The sequence below is a fragment of the Apiospora hydei genome (genome assembly GCF_038363865.1).
Source record: "Apiospora hydei strain CBS 114990 chromosome Unknown utg000002l_segment0_segment0, whole genome shotgun sequence".
In the NCBI taxonomy this organism is placed as follows: domain Eukaryota; kingdom Fungi; phylum Ascomycota; class Sordariomycetes; order Amphisphaeriales; family Apiosporaceae; genus Apiospora; species Apiospora hydei.
The window spans coordinates 1,460,916-1,476,149 of NW_027117361.1; the positions used below are offsets into that span (position 1 = coordinate 1,460,916).

Below are 15,234 nucleotides of genomic sequence, written 5' to 3' on the forward strand. Positions count from 1 at the left end.
TTTTCTTCTCTTGTTTTCTGCGATACCTGTCGCAATTCAAAAAGTGTTGGCCATAGGAATACCTCGAGCTAAGATCACCATAACAAGATCAGATTAATGGAAGGCATTTACTGTTGGCAGGAAGCGGACACCGAATGAGCTCCAGGGATGCTCCTGTTACACATGAGACGTTAGGCGGCTCGGCGACAGGTGTCAGACGCGACAGGCCCGCTTGGTGGCCACGTGGAAAACAAAAGCCAGATGAACTAAACGAGACGGCAAACGTTTCCTTACAAAGCAGCTTACCAAGAACCCAACTGCCGCTCCTGTGCCGTAACCAGATGCCGTTATTCTCCTCAGGCAAGGTTCGCGATTGCTTTGGTTCCAGACGGACAGGGCTCGAAAGCATCATGGGGGACAGGACAGGACAGGACAGGCAATTCTGGTTCACAGGAGCAGAAGAAGCCTGCTGGCTCCGGGAATAGCACAAATGGAAGACCCGAGTGCGACTAGTTGCGAACTAGCGCGTGCTAAGGCGGCGGAGTTGAACCAGAACCACAGCGACAATATCCACATATTGACCGAGGCAGGCATCGATTGCCAGGCACTGCTAGGCATGGGCATGGCCAGGGCCAAAGGTTCGGACGGCACAGAAGGCAATCGTAAGACCGAACGTCTGGGAAGCACGAAGGAACGCGAGGGCAGAGCGTGCGTCGGAAATCTCTAATCTCTATGTTACGGGGATGGCCAATCTTTCTACGTACATACACCAGTCCTACCTGAAACACAGATTGGCAAAGATCGTCGTCTCTTATTCTTTTCTTCGTCTTTTTTTTTCTCGCTCGCTCGTGTTTATCATTTATCTGATCTGCAGGCGTTTTCACCTTGCGCGCATATGTATCCTGTCCGATGTGCAGTAGTTCGCAACGTGGATGCGGGTGAGTGGGTAAGATTGTTTCCTGAAAGCCCGTTTTCCCACAACGGCTTGTTTGCCCATCATCGATATTTCATACCGACCTGCATGTTCTGACACATCTGGCAGTCTAGTCTAAAACACATAAAAACAAACTAGAGACTCTCGAGCCCTCATCCTCGCTAGCACCTCGCCAACTGCCACAAGCCAACGAATTGCTAGCCTGATATGTTCCCTAAGAACAGCACATCGGCTATTTTCGATCGCATAACCGTTGCATCTAGTTGTACCGTTAGGGTCACCATCGCTTTATGGTTATCGGTGATTAGCACAGCGTGCCTCGGCATCCGCTATGTCCGCCTTAGGACATGTTCAATAGCATTGTTCACATATAGCAGAACACGGGTGGCGGAAGATGCCCTGGCTTGGATCCCCGAGCACCGCAACATAAACCGACATGAGTGGAGATATGAATCTATAACATCTCTCTTATGATGTTCACAGCAACAAGAGACAGATCAGAATAGTTACCTACCCTCCACCTCTTATGAACCCAGTACATGCATGGCTAGGCATGGCTGGGCATTTGATAGATGTGCGTGCATACGGCCTGCATAGAACATTCATATCATTTGTACGGCCGATGGCTGCCACTGGCCAAGGGGGATTAAGATATCACAAAGAAGATAGGAGTCATTTGGGTTATGACGTTCGAATGAGGACCAGGATGTACCGGACGAGTCTAGCCGGTCTTGCAGCTGTCTCATGCGTACTCGTCCGAGTTGGGTATGACCGGGGAGATCTATATTGATGTCAGATTATGAAGTGCACCGTACCTGAGCAGAACCACGATGGAGGTAAGGAGGCTCAGTACTCTGCCCGTGCCGACCTGGTCAGCCACGCAGGCAGTTTCTGGGCAGTTAAGTTGCCCTCATCCCCTCTTTTCCTCCCTTTTCTCGCCCCGCTGGCGGTTCCGTTGGTTGTTGGGCCAGATGAACGGGAACACGATCATATCGAACTTTGTTGCTCCTTCTTTTTCGCTGTGGATTTTCCCTGGGGTCCTGGGCACTAGTTTGAGAGAAAAATACGTCGTTGCGGAGCCGCTGGAACTGGCGACCAAATTTCAAAACCACTTTCTGGCTGCTGGATGTTTGGCTCTTCCTGGCTTTCCCTGGTGCTGCGGCCTGTTGGTGCCCACTCCTGCCCACTCCTGTCCACTCCTGTCCACTGCTACCCACACTTTGCCATGAGGTCGCCGGGAACGACCCCTGTATCTGGTCCTGTCCAAATCTTTGGGTAATGAGTCCGCTGTTCTTGGCATAGCTGCCTGCCTTTCTCGGCCGTTACATTTCCTTCCTGAGCATGGCGTGATATGGGCAGGCAAAGCATATGCATGTATGTGCATACTACTACTACTACCTGCTACTTGCTACATGGCATGCAGCAGTCAGGCAGTTTGCTGCCACTGTCGGCAGAGAGTGTCCGGCACGTAACGTACGCAGGTACAGCGGATTGGCCTGTGTCCCGACTGTGCCTGCGCAAGTGCCGGATGGTATTCCCAGATGGGCTCGAGGTGAAATTCAAAATCTACAGCTCAGTCCTTTTTTGGGGGACCTGTCATCTCTGGCGGCCCCCTCCCCTTGCATATGCACAGTTATCTATGTAGGATTGTGAAAAACAAAACGAGAAACATCAAAAGCAATTGTCTGGTTCATCGCATGTTGGCAGCAAACAGAGGAGGGACGGGGAGAAACACGAGAGAATGATTTCGCTCTGGCCGGCGACGACAACGATGGACGTAGACGTTCACTGCTACGGGTATAAGTTCGTTTTGTCATTTCGAAACAGCAGCCGCGTAGTAGCAGCAGAAGTGTATCCAAATATGGCCTTTGATTTTACCACGGCCTGCATAACCCCTTGACTAACGAGAAGTCCCCTCCTTCCAAGTAGATGATGACCGGCATCCCCGGTATGGTAGAGCCACCCTGTCGAGGCCATGACCGCTGCTCCTCCACAACCCCTACATGCCTAAGCCAAGTAAGTGGCCGCGAACGGGGACTGTTGTGCGTGTCTTCTGTCTGGAGCATGGAGTGCGAGGGGCGAGGGGCGAGACGACGAAGGGGGACGTCTATTAGTACAATCTGCATGTACTTCCAAGAGGCCCAAGCTGCAACAACATACTACCTCAATACAGGACGAACCTGGTCTTGCTCAAGCTCTCGCCTCTCCACACACCGGCTCATTAGGAAAGAATATGGTCAATCTGGAAATTCCAGACTGGAGCGGGTAACCACCCGGGTGGTGTACACAATTGCCTTATCCACACACGAGAAGGGTCGCCCAGCCTGTCTCTCCATTTTGCTGGCAGGTCACAGACTCACAGCGTGGATGGCCAAGAAGAGCAAGATAACATCGGGGGCCCGCCTAGCTGAAAGAAGGACATATCCCCTAGAGCATAGTCACCCTGCCCGGGCTTCCTGCATGCCACTTACAATACAACCGCACTGGTCTTGTCAGTATATGTACATATCCCCGGTGTGTGACGAGATTAGATCTAAGATCTTCGCTACCTATATCTTCTGTTGAACGCCGCTGCTCGAAAGCTGGTTCTCGTTCGGACCCCCCTCCTTTCAAGAAAGAAGGCCAGCTTCATCGACAAGACTAGCTCCCGAGGAATAGGAACCTATACGGCAAGAAGGAGGGCAGCATTCATCATCATCATCATCATCATCATCATCAAGCCAAGGTTCATGACGACGACGTAACGACGGGGGCCTAACAATAATAATCGTATCACGGCACATCACCCACCATATACTCCCGGAGCAGCTTAACGACAACGACGACGACGACATGGAGGCCCAGATCCCAAACCGGGGGCCGGAGCTCTTTGCGATCGATATCGTTTTTGCCCTCCTAGCCCTGACAGCATGCATACTGCGAGTGTTCACAAGGACGTTCATGGTGAAGGCTTTTGGTGTTGACGATATCCTCATGGTGGTATCAACTGTAAGTAACGCCGTCTTATACACGAGTAGACATACTCGGGCTCCCCTCGGAAGGGAAGCCAACCCAGAATGTACGGCGATTCTAACCTCAGATAAGGCCTTCTTCCTGGTGTACGCCTCTTTCTCCATAGCCGGCACGCATTTCGGAACCGGCCATCACCACAAGGACTTACCCGTGGCAAATATCCAAGCAGCAATGAAGGTGAGTTCCCAGACCTCCTCTTTTCCCTATTCTTCTACCTAGAGAGGGGAAAGACATAGATGGGCTTGCGGCTGACGAGAGACCGTAGTGCTGGTGGATGTGTTATCTCACATACACGTGTTCCATGATCACGTCCAAGATCTCCATCGGCCTGTTCCTGCTGCGGATAGCCGCCAAGAAGATTCACCAACACATCATCTACGGCGCCATGACCATCTCCGTCATCTCGGGCCTGGCCTTCTTCTTCGTCACCCTGTTCCAGTGTAACCCCTCGCCCTACTTCTGGAACCGATACGTGCCCGGAGAGCCCGGAAGCTGCGTCCCCTCCGACGTCATCATCGGGCTCGGATTCCTGTACACCTCGTTCAGTCTGATATCCGACTTCACCTTCGCTCTCCTCCCGGCCGTCCTCATCTGGGACCTCAAGTTGAAGCAGAGAACGAAGTTTGCCATCATCCCTCTTCTGGCCATGGGTTGCGTGTAAGTTTTACCTCCCTTTCTTATGCCTATCCGAAGTGGCTGCGAGTACGCACAACAGCCTGGGAGGATACGCATCGTTTCGAAACGATGAGACTGACTCAACTTGCCCTTACTCACAGTGCATCCTGCGCCGTCGTTGCTCGTTACCCTTACATGCCTCGACTCCGCGAGGTGGACGACTTCCTCTGGGCCACCGTCGACATCGCCATCTGGTCGACCGTCGAGCAAGGCCTCGCCATCACGGCCGGTAGTCTCGCCACTCTGCGCCCCCTATTCAAGCACATCGGCTACGGCCTGGGTCTGACGACCCGGCCCTCGGACTACGGCCCAGGAGGTGGCACGAACGCCAACGGCTACGCGAAGCAGACGCACCACTCCAACGTGCAAGGGCGCAGCCGCAAGCTGAGCCGCAGCGGCGTCGACGACTTCAGCAGCCGGTCCCAGTTCTCGCAGCTCGACGACGAGGCGCGCATCGGCAGCAGCGGCGGCGGGCAGTCGATCCCCCTCTCCAAGGTCGAGGTGCGCATCACGGCCGGCCGCGCCCAGCACAGCAGCAGCACCAGCAACAGCGGCGGCCCGGGCGGCGGGCTGCGGCCCATGAGCGAGAAGAACGAGAGCGAGGAGGAGCTGACGGGGACGGGGAACCAAAAGGTGGTGCAGCCCATAAGTTTCGTGTCCGACGAGCACCGCTAATTTGAGGGTCTTTGAAAATTTTATAGAACTACAACAACAACCATAGCATCATGCGCACAGTGCAGATCTCCTCCCAACGGGAAAGCTTCGATGAATATAGGGGTCGTATGTAAAGAGTACGGCGTCCCTCCTTCTCCTCCTCTTCTCCTCTTCTCCTCTTCTCAGCGTCCTCTTTCCCACCAAAGGAAAGCTGTCGTCTTTTATGCCTGACCGTTGCCGCCCTTTCCTGTCCCGCCCTTTTTCGGTCTTGCCAGCTGCAGTCGAATGGGGTAGGAGAGAAAGAGCGAGCTTCGTGACAGACAGCAGAAAACAACAAAACTGCAAAATCGAAAATTAACGTCGGCATGGGTGAAGGGGGCAGAAGCGTTGCTGTCATCTTCACACCCTTTCTTGTAAAAGCTTCATTTGTATATATAGCATACTTTTTATTGTTTTGTTGCGTGTCGTCATGGCTATGACTATTTTTTTGTTTTCTTGGTTGGAAATACCCTCGTATCGGATGGACCTTTTTGAGGAGTACATGCATGAGTTTCTAGGCTACTTGGCAGCATCATGTTTATGAGAGCGAATTGATTGACCCCAAACTTTTGGAGAAAATCATACCTACAACCTTTTAATCGAACCTTCATTTCTCCAGTGACTGAGGGTCTGGCATTGCTGTATCGTCGTGTTCAAAGGCTGCCCTCATTTCCTCGTCATCAATGATGGGTTGCCCGTCTGCCCCAAACCAAGTCAGCACACAGCGCAAGTCACGATAGAAGGGCCAACCACCTTGTTACAGCTGGTGAGTTCCCCATCTCCCGGCCCACCACTCTGCAGTCCGCATCGTCAGAGAAGTGCCGACGCGAGAAGTGTCTTATGTACGCTTGCGTTGCGCCCACATTGCGGGTGGAGTTGGTTCGTGTTTTGTTCGACTCCGGAATGGGGGCGGGTCACGCCATCTTCAAATCGCTCCTCCGAGCCGACTGTTGAGCTGAGTTGAACCGTGGGACTTGCTTCGCGGCTTTGAAACCTCTTGTTGATCTGTGACTATCTGTGTGGTATGATGCGGTATCATAGATGATATGATGGGTATTGGACAAGAAGCAATGTCCATGGTGTGGAATCGCCCGTGTCCAACAAGCAATCATTGCGCCAACTTGCACGGGTGTTTCCATACTTACTTTTCCTCCTAGTGAATCGAACAAACCGTTGGCCCAGGCTGACCGACCAACCAGACTGCGCCGCTCAAGCTAGAGGGGGCGGGAGTGTAACTCCGGCATCGCCTATTGGCGCTATCGTGAATCGCTCAAGCTATGAGCGGTGGGTAGTCCGAAGAAAAAGAATGGCCAAAGTGCCATGGTTTTGCGAGAAGCAGATGAAGTCCGGTTTCTCTTCATAGTAGGTAGTATTCAAGAAAAGCTTCTTAGAGCTGAAACGTAATGGTACCTGGCTGCCCTGCCGCCCAGAGAGCTTAGATTGACGAGATCGAGCTGCTATTGGGCTCTTCCACATGCCGGTCGCATATCTTTCCTTCCTTATTTCTCCAGGCTCACGATGCGAGGGAAAATTCGGCGGTAGAACGAGCCCCCAGCGTCTAGGTAAAGTCTAGGCCCTAGACCGCTGCCGGCGAGGGAAATCCGGTGCAGGTTCCTGGAGCCAGCTAACCCGTTTAGCTGAGGCTTAAGGCGTCATCATCGCTCATGTTGGTTCTGATCGAGGATGGTTTTTTTTTTATTAGAGCAGAGGCACTGTGTCATTACATCATTCCCGTCAATTAGCGGTGTTCGCGGCTGGGGGAGAAAGCACTGGGCAGCCAGTTTAAGTCTTACAGGGGGTAGCTCCGGCGCCTCACAGAAGGTCGCTGGTACCTGGCTCCCCCATAGCGGACCGTGGGGAACCCCAGGTCTCTTCTACAAGCTATCGCTGCTGATAGCTGATAGCTTTGTCTCTCTCCACACCCCTCAATTCAATCCTCCCTCCTCCATCCCACCACATCCTGCCCAGCCCGCAGGCATTCCCCCTCACCTACCCACCCCCGCCAGCGCCAGCGGCCAGCCGTCGTCCACGCAAACAAGGTGCCATTCTCCCAATCAATGTCCATAGTTCGGTCCAGCAATGCGGTTTTATCCTTAGCTCCAAAACACCTCACTCGCTTTTCTCGGCTTGCCTGAACCAGATAAGCAGAGACGCAGGGAGAGCGAGGAGAGGAAGAAGGAAAAAAATCTTTGGATCTTACTTTCTGCCGCTGCCAGTCTGCCCTCGTACCTGAATTGAATCCCTCGTGTCTGCCACACTACTTTTCAACTGCCGGTCGCCCTTGCTTCTTGCTTCTGTCGTGATTGTGCAAAAGCTCTTCTCTCAAGTATACCTTACTCAGTGTTGCAGACTTAGACTACATACCTAGGTACATTGGCTATCTCGTGTGTGCTCTTATCCTCTTCCGAACCGGGTGTGATCCTGGCGTGTGCTCTTCGGCAGCAGCAGCAGCAGCAGCAGCAGCGGCGGCGGCTCCGGATCTCGAAAAGCTTCTAACCTCCCTCCCGCCATACCTCCTCGATCCACCTAAACCATGGTCGTTTTCGATGGCCATGAGTACCTCACCGAGGAAGAGAAGCGCCTGAAGGAAGACCGCGAGCGTACCAAGTACTGGAAGAAATGGGGACCCTACGTTGCTGAGCGGCAATGGGCTACAGGCAAGAAGATACCAGTGTTTTTGGCCCAGCTGCCCTCGAATCGCAATGCTAACGCGCTCTGATATACAGTCCGCGAGGATTACAGCGCCGACGGCGATGCCTGGAGCCGTAAGTAACTCTCCTATCTCTTGAAACTGTGTCATACGCGAACGTGATGATGTATCTTGTGTGCTGTGCTGAGCCAATGTGCCGTAACAGATTTTAGCCACGACCATGCCCGATCTCGAGCTTTCCGATGGGGCGAAGATGGTATTGCCGGAGTATCAGATACGCATGGTTTGCAGAATATCGCCTTCTCTTTCTGGAACGAGGAAGAGTACGTCGATCGAGATCCCCTTGTAAAGGAATATATCGCTTACCAGTGGCCAGTCCGTTTCTGAAGGAGAGACTCTTCGGCTTGTCCAACCCCCAGGGCAACCACGGTGAGAGCGTCAAAGAGGCTCACTTTCATCTCGATAACACTCCTGTAAGTACCTATTGAATTGCTCCTCACAAATTACTTGTTTGCTAATATTCTTCTAGACTGTAAGTTACCTAGGACGCCTGCAACTAGTATTCATACTCACGACTACAGCACTCCTACATGAAATTCCTCTACAAGTACCCCCAGAAGGCTTTCCCCTACAAAGACCTGATCGACGAGAATGCGAGGCGCGGCAAGACAGACAAGGAATACCAGCTCTTGGACACTGGCGTCTTTGACGAAGACCGGTACTGGGACATAGTCATTGAGACTGCCAAGGACGACAACGACCCCGACGAGCTCCTGTTCCGTGTTACTGCCTGGAACCGAGGCCCGGAGCCAGCTCCTCTCCATATCATCCCCCACGTGTGGTTCCGCAACACCTGGGCTTGGGGGAGAGAGGCAGAAGACAAGAAGCCGTCCATTGCCGCGCATGGTGAGAACTTGGCCAAGTCGAAGCACCACAAGCTAGGTGATAGGTATCTCCTACTGTCGCCTTCGCCTGGTGTTGGAACAAGCGGCGAGGATGTGCAGCCCGAACTCATGTTTACTGACAACGACACCAACACCCACTATCTCTATGGACAAGAAAACAAGACGCCGTACGTCAAGGACGCTTTCCATCGATACATCGTAGAAAACGAGAAGAAGGCAATCAACCCCGCCCAGACAGGGACCAAGTGCGCAGCTTGGTTCAACTTCAACGAGTCCGGCGGTGTTGGCCCTGGAGAGTGTGCTGGTGAGTTTTGTGGTTTTTCTTTGACATAAGCGACCTTTTTTTTCTAAAATTGCATGCAGTTGTCCGGTTCCGCGTTTCGAAGAAGGAAAACACATACCTTGACGAAGAACTATTCGACGATATCGTTGAGAGGCGAAAAGACGAGGCCGATGACTTTTACTACCGAATCAGCCCTCTCCCCATGTCCGACGATCTCCGCAATATCCAACGGCAAGCGTTTTCGGGTATGATGTGGTGTAAGCAATACTACCAGTTCATATGGGAGCAGTGGGCCAATGGCGACCCCGGTCAACCTCCGCCGCCTCCTGACAGGAAAGCTATAAGGAATGCCGACTGGAAGCATCTGCACATCGATGATATCCTTTCCATGCCCGACTCCTGGGAATATCCCTTCTTCGCTGCTTGGGATAGCGCTTTCCACTGTATCCCTCTTGCCATGATTGACCCAGACTTCGCCAAGAAGCAGATCGATCTTTTCACACGAGAGTGGTATCTCCACCCCAATGGTCAATTACCTGCGTATGTTCACCCTCACTTCTACGTCGATGGGCTCCTCGCTAACTAAGAGTATAGGTACGAGTGGAACTTTGGAGATGTAAACCCCCGGTTCACGCGTGGGCTACCTTCCGCGTATTCAAGATCGAGCGCAAGATGTACGGCAGACAAGATCTCGATTTCCTGGAGCGAGTTTTCCAGAAGCTCTTGCTGAACTTCACTTGGTGGGTCAACCGTAAGGACACCGATGGAAAGAACGTCTTTGAAGGAGGTTTCCTAGGTTTGGACAATATCGGGTTGTTTAACCGGTCAGAGCCTCTACCCACTGGAGGTGTTCTCGAACAAGCCGACAGCACTGGGTGGATGGCTTTCTACTGCCTGTGCATGCTCAACATCGCGCTTGAACTGGCCAAGCATCGGAGAATCTACGAGGATATCGCATCCAAGTTCTTTGAGCACTTCATCTTCATCAGTGACGCCATGACTTTCAAGTCTGGCCAGAAGGAGGAGAAGTCGTTGTGGAATGAAGAGGATGGCTTCTACTACGACGCAATCTCTTGGGGTGGCCCTTGGATCCAGCAGCTCCCTGTTAGGTCTCTTGTCGGACTTATCCCGCTCTACGCAACTCTCACGCTGGAGCCCGAGCTGATCAACAAGCTCCCTTCCTTCAAGAAGCGAGTTGATTGGTTTATTGAGAACCGCTGCGATGTCGCAGAGCGAAACATGCACAGTATTAGGAAGCGAGGAAAGGGCAACCGTATTCTGTTGGCCATGGTCAGCAAGGAGAGACTCGAGAAGATCCTCAAGCGGATGCTTGATGAGGATGAGTTCTTCAGCCCTCACGGTATCCGATCACTCTCGAAGTACCACAAGGAGAACCCAGTTTCCATGGACGCCAACGGTCAGACCTTCAGAGTTAGTTACGTCCCTGGAGATTCCGACAGCGGTCTCTTTGGCGGCAACAGCAACTGGCGCGGTCCTATCTGGCTCGCTGTCAACTTCTTGTTGGTCGAATCGCTCCAGCGGTTCTATATGTTCCACGGGCCGAGCTTCCAGGTCGAATGCCCTACAGGGTCTGGCGATTACATGCATTTGGGCCACGTGTCCGAGGAGATTCAGCATCGTCTCCAGCATTTGTTCGCTCGCGGAGACGATGGACGCCGAAGCATCAATGACGGCAGCGATCTTCTTGATTTTGACCCTCATTGGAAGGACAACATGTGGTTCCACGAATTCTTCGATGGAGATAATGGCCGGGGACTTGGCGCAACCCACCAGTGCGGCTGGACGGGTCTTATTGCGCGCATGATTCACGATACTGGGTAAGTCTCGACATCCATGAGTTAGAATTATATGACAGATGAGCTAACTATCGAACAGAATCAGCTGCCGTCTCCCGCAGACACCACGGACACCATCAGTGGGTATGGCGCACTACTTTGATGATGTGTTCCACCGTAACACGGGAACTGGTCATCCGAAGAAGCCGCACATGCGCCGGTCCTCCACGGCAAGGTCGATCAGTGCTCGGAGTGACTTTGACGTCTCGGTGAACGGAGACGATGACGACGATGTGCGGTCCATCGGCAACAGCGTGGCCGGAGCGCACTACACGGATCCTGAGCGAGAATCGGAGCGACAGGAGGCTGATGCTCATATGCACCGGTACATCTCTGAGCAGCTGGAGAAGGTGCAGAAAGATCCCGACGATGGGTTCGTAGAGGAGTACGAGACTACTGCATGATTATTTCCTTGGGCCGGGGAAGCCAGTTCTATTCCTGATAGAGGTAGAAACAGACCTAACAACTTAAAGAGGACTGGGGTTTCTTGTGTAATCAGATTGGTTATCTACCTAGGTAGGTAGTTTAGAAAGAAGACATTGGATTATAGAGACGTTTCCTGAGCCTAACGTGTATGTGACAGGCCTTTGTAACTCGTCTCCCATCCTGACCGAGCCCAAACAGCGAATCCGTCCGTTCAGGGACTCAAACAGCTAGGCCTAGGAAGTGCCAGAACAGACCGATTGTTTGCTCCATCTGATCCCTAATGACAATCGCCCAGACGGGTGCCTGCAGCGATGAAGAAATCTCCAGAAAATTGCATGGTTAAGCCACTGAGCTTTAATGGCTGTTTGTCCTACACGAAGGCCACACCCTTCCATTTGTAGGCCTCCGAATTGATTCGCATCACCGAGACTTGACTTGTGATCCCAAATGATCTCTTTGTCTCTAAGTGCATAACCGACCTGCTTTTTACGGACTGTTGTCCATCGAGATAACCTCCAGGTCTTTAGGAGAGAGACGCAGGCCGAGCTTCACCTAATCGTCGCTTCCAGCACACCCTTTGTTTAGGGAACATCGTCGCTTCCACTTGAAGCAACAACACCCAAGTGCGACTGCCTGATTTCTATTACAAGAGAAGGCAGGACCCGCGTGTCGCCGCGTGTCTCCGCAACAATGGATTTATCTTCCTCCCCCGGGTCGTCTGCAGACGAAGCCAGTGTCAATAACGACAACCCAACACCACGCACCAAAACCAAGGAAATGGGTCGGCGAGGTAACACTGGCGGCGCTGGTGCTGGAGGAGGACCGGCAGGACCTGGCGGTGCTCGTGGTCCTCCTCCCACCAAGCGCTTCGACTTGGACCTTAGTGCCATGCTCAACAATGAACAGCGACAGCAGTTGCAGCAATTGATCTTCGCCATCATGGACACGATGCAGCGGAACCTTCGCGACGTCTTCGACACCATGGGACCTGGAACTACTACGGCAGCAACCCGCCCCGGCGAGCCCCTTGACGGTATCCAGACTCCTGCGGCTACCTGGGCCATCATCCCGAATCCCAGAAGTGCCAAGTACGCCCACCTCTTCGGCTTGGAACCGCTGTTGCCCACGGCCGAGAACAAGGACGACGAGAAAGAGACCGACGAGAAGGATAAGGATAAGGAAAGCAAGGACGTCAAGGAGAAGGAGAAGCCCAAGCCGCGAAAGGAACCTCTCAAGCCCGAACTTGTCCCGCCTGCCCCTATCATCCCGCCGGCACTGATTGCCCTGGCTAGGGAGTCAGAGGGCGGCGCACTGGCGATCCCCAAGTCCATCCAAGAGGCCACGGCCATGGTCAAGCGGGACGAAGTCGATGTCATCACCTCCAGCATGGTGGAGCTGAAGCGGGACGCGCTCACCCATATAGGCAAATGGCGCAGCAACATCCTGCGACGCATGGGCGACATCACGATCAAGAACGGCGGAAACGGCGGCAACGTTGTGAGCCAGGGGCCGCAGCACGCACCAGGTAATGCCAGCAGCAGACGGGGCGGTGGCGCCGCCGGTAGAGGAAGACCTGCGAGACCGAGTGGTGGTGGTAAGTTCTTCCTCTGCGGCGACTCCATTGCAAGTATCTGTCTCGATATTTTTTTTTTGGGCTTCCTACGTAGCATTTCACATCACCACCTCCTTTCACTACTCCCCTGAATGCCCCATATATATTGTTTCTCTCCTGACCCTTCCTTGCCGCAACAAGACGACGGTCTATTGCTTTTATTCCTACCCTTTGGTACATTTTTTTTGAGTATTTGGTTGCTAACGTATAAAAAAAGGTGTAAGCACCGCGGATGGAGAGTCCAACGCTGCCTTTGCCCGCCTGTACCCGGCATTTCCCACGCAGCTCTCTGAGTTACCCAAGGAAAAGCGTGCTTGCATCTTGCACTCCCTGCTTCTCTTACTTCTCGGCCTCGAGAATTACTACACCTACTCGCGCATCCTGTTGTTCTACCTTGCCACGTCCTTGAATGTCCCGGTCAGCGTTCTAGCACAGGATGAGATAAGAGTCGCGCAGGGCCTGGCGCAGATCATCAAGAATGTCACGCCCGAAGAGATTGCGCAGAAACGCCTAGAGGAAGGCAGAACGTCCCGCCGCCATAAGGGCGCTGCTAGTGCAGCGGTCCTGTTAGCCGCCCACACTGGAACCTTGTCCGCGCCGTTAGTTGCGGCCGGCATCGGCACCGTGTTTGGAGGCTTGGGCCTGGGACCTTCCGCCGCCGCCGGACTTCTTGGGACGATGGCAGAGAGCACCATCGCCGTTGGTAATTTGTTCGGTTTGTACGGCGCTCGAGCAACCAGCAAGATGGAAACGTACCTCAAGGATGTCCAAGACTTTGCGCTGCTGCCCCTGCGCGGCGCCCTCGACCGCGAGTATGTCGACCCCAAAGATTTGGTCCCTGATGACCGCCGCATGCGCATGATGCTCGGCATCAGCGGCTGGCTGATGGAGAAGGAGGATGCCACCAAGGCTTGGCGCGCCCTCGGCCACCAGAACGAGGTTTACGCGCTTCGATGGGAGATAGAAGCTCTCACGAAGTTAGGCGTTTCCCTCAAGGCGGCACTGGGTAGCGTGTCATGGACTATGGCCAAGAAGGAGATGGCTAAGAGAACAGGTAGGTCTTGAGACATATATGTCTTTGGAGATTAATCGATCACTAGCTAACCTTCACTCCAGTCTTCGACAGCCTCAAGAACTCCCTTTGGCCCTCCGACCTCGTCAAGATCAGCAAGGTCATCGACAACCCTTGGACCGTCGGCATGGTGCGAGCCGAGAAGGTCGGCGGTATCCTCGCGGACGCCATCATCAACAAGCTCCAGGGCGAGCGGGCCATCACTTTGGTCGGCTACAGCCTCGGTGCCCGGATCATCTACAACTGCCTGATGCAGCTGTCAGAGAAGCGAGCGTTCGGCGTCGTCGAGAACGTGGTGCTCATGGGCGCGCCCTGCCCGACCGAGGTTCGCGTCTGGGCTGCCATGAAGAGCGTTGTTGCAGGCCGCCTCGTCAACGTCTATTCCAACAACGACTACATGCTGGGCTTCATGTACCGCAGCAGCAGCTGGCAGTACGGCGTGGCGGGCTTGCAGAAAATCCAGGGCCTGAACGGCATCGAGAACTTTGACGTCAGCGAGATCGTCGTCAGTCACCGCCGCTACCAACACATGGTCAGCACAGTCCTCCAGAAGCTCGGCTGGGAGGACATCGACCGCAACGAGGTGGCCCAGGAAGATGCGGCGCTCATGCGGCTCGTCGCGGAGGAGACGGAGATGGATCGGGTGCGGGGGTGGGTTAAGACGCCGGCGTCGCTCAACGGTCCTCTCACGGCCGAATCACTGGTTTCTGGCGTGGCAGGTCTGGACTTGAACAATCCTCCGCCGTCGCAGCAGAATGGTCGTGGTACTGGCGGAAAGGCTGCTCCAGTTGCGACTCCTGCTTCAATTCCTGCTACTGCTTCTGGCTCGAAGCGCGGCAAGAGTCCGGCGAAGAAGGCCGTGCCAGCAGCAGCAGCTCCGGTACGCGTGACTTCCGCTGCTGCATTGGCGGGTGGACAGCCTATGGCTCCCGGCACATCGGTGGCTTCGTCGTCTCAGCAGAAGGAGAATCAACAAGAAGGAGTGGGTCCTAAGACCGGTGGTGGTGCGAGACAGGATAAGTAGGGTCGTTCTGGCAAGCGCCGTAACCGAGGCGGTAGAGGAGGTGGAGGTGGATCTGTTCGTGGTGGTTTTGGCGGTAGCGGCGGTGGACGCGGCGGCCATTGAGGGAGGAACAA

The 15,234-nt window shown here is 53.9% G+C and overlaps 3 protein-coding genes across 3 annotated transcripts; all 3 read left to right on the forward strand.

The window, feature by feature from the left end:
- Positions 1–3,721: 3,721 nt before the first annotated feature.
- On the forward strand, positions 3,722–5,275 carry PG997_000461 (Satratoxin biosynthesis SC1 cluster protein 4; the record flags this gene model as incomplete). Its single annotated transcript, XM_066804776.1, has 4 exons — positions 3,722–3,901; positions 3,998–4,102; positions 4,191–4,582; positions 4,702–5,275. Coding segments are annotated over 4 exons (1,251 nt in total), but the record flags the coding sequence as incomplete, so codon positions are not given.
- Positions 5,276–7,826: 2,551 nt separating this feature from the next.
- On the forward strand, positions 7,827–11,391 carry PG997_000462 (uncharacterized protein; the record flags this gene model as incomplete). The annotated part of the gene is made up of 8 exons (XM_066804777.1): positions 7,827–7,964; positions 8,020–8,062; positions 8,149–8,266; positions 8,320–8,416; positions 8,525–9,152; positions 9,212–9,675; positions 9,726–10,969; positions 11,028–11,391. 8 exons carry the CDS (start codon positions 7,827–7,829, stop codon positions 11,389–11,391), a joined length of 3,096 nt encoding a protein of 1,031 aa, XP_066674550.1.
- Positions 11,392–12,103: 712 nt separating this feature from the next.
- PG997_000463 (uncharacterized protein) lies at positions 12,104–15,121 on the forward strand (the record flags this gene model as incomplete). Its single annotated transcript, XM_066804778.1, has 3 exons — positions 12,104–13,007; positions 13,243–14,079; positions 14,142–15,121. The coding sequence occupies 3 exons, from the start codon at positions 12,104–12,106 to the stop codon at positions 15,119–15,121; spliced, it is 2,721 nt and encodes a 906-aa protein (XP_066674551.1).
- Between the last annotated feature and the right edge of the window lie 113 nt (positions 15,122–15,234).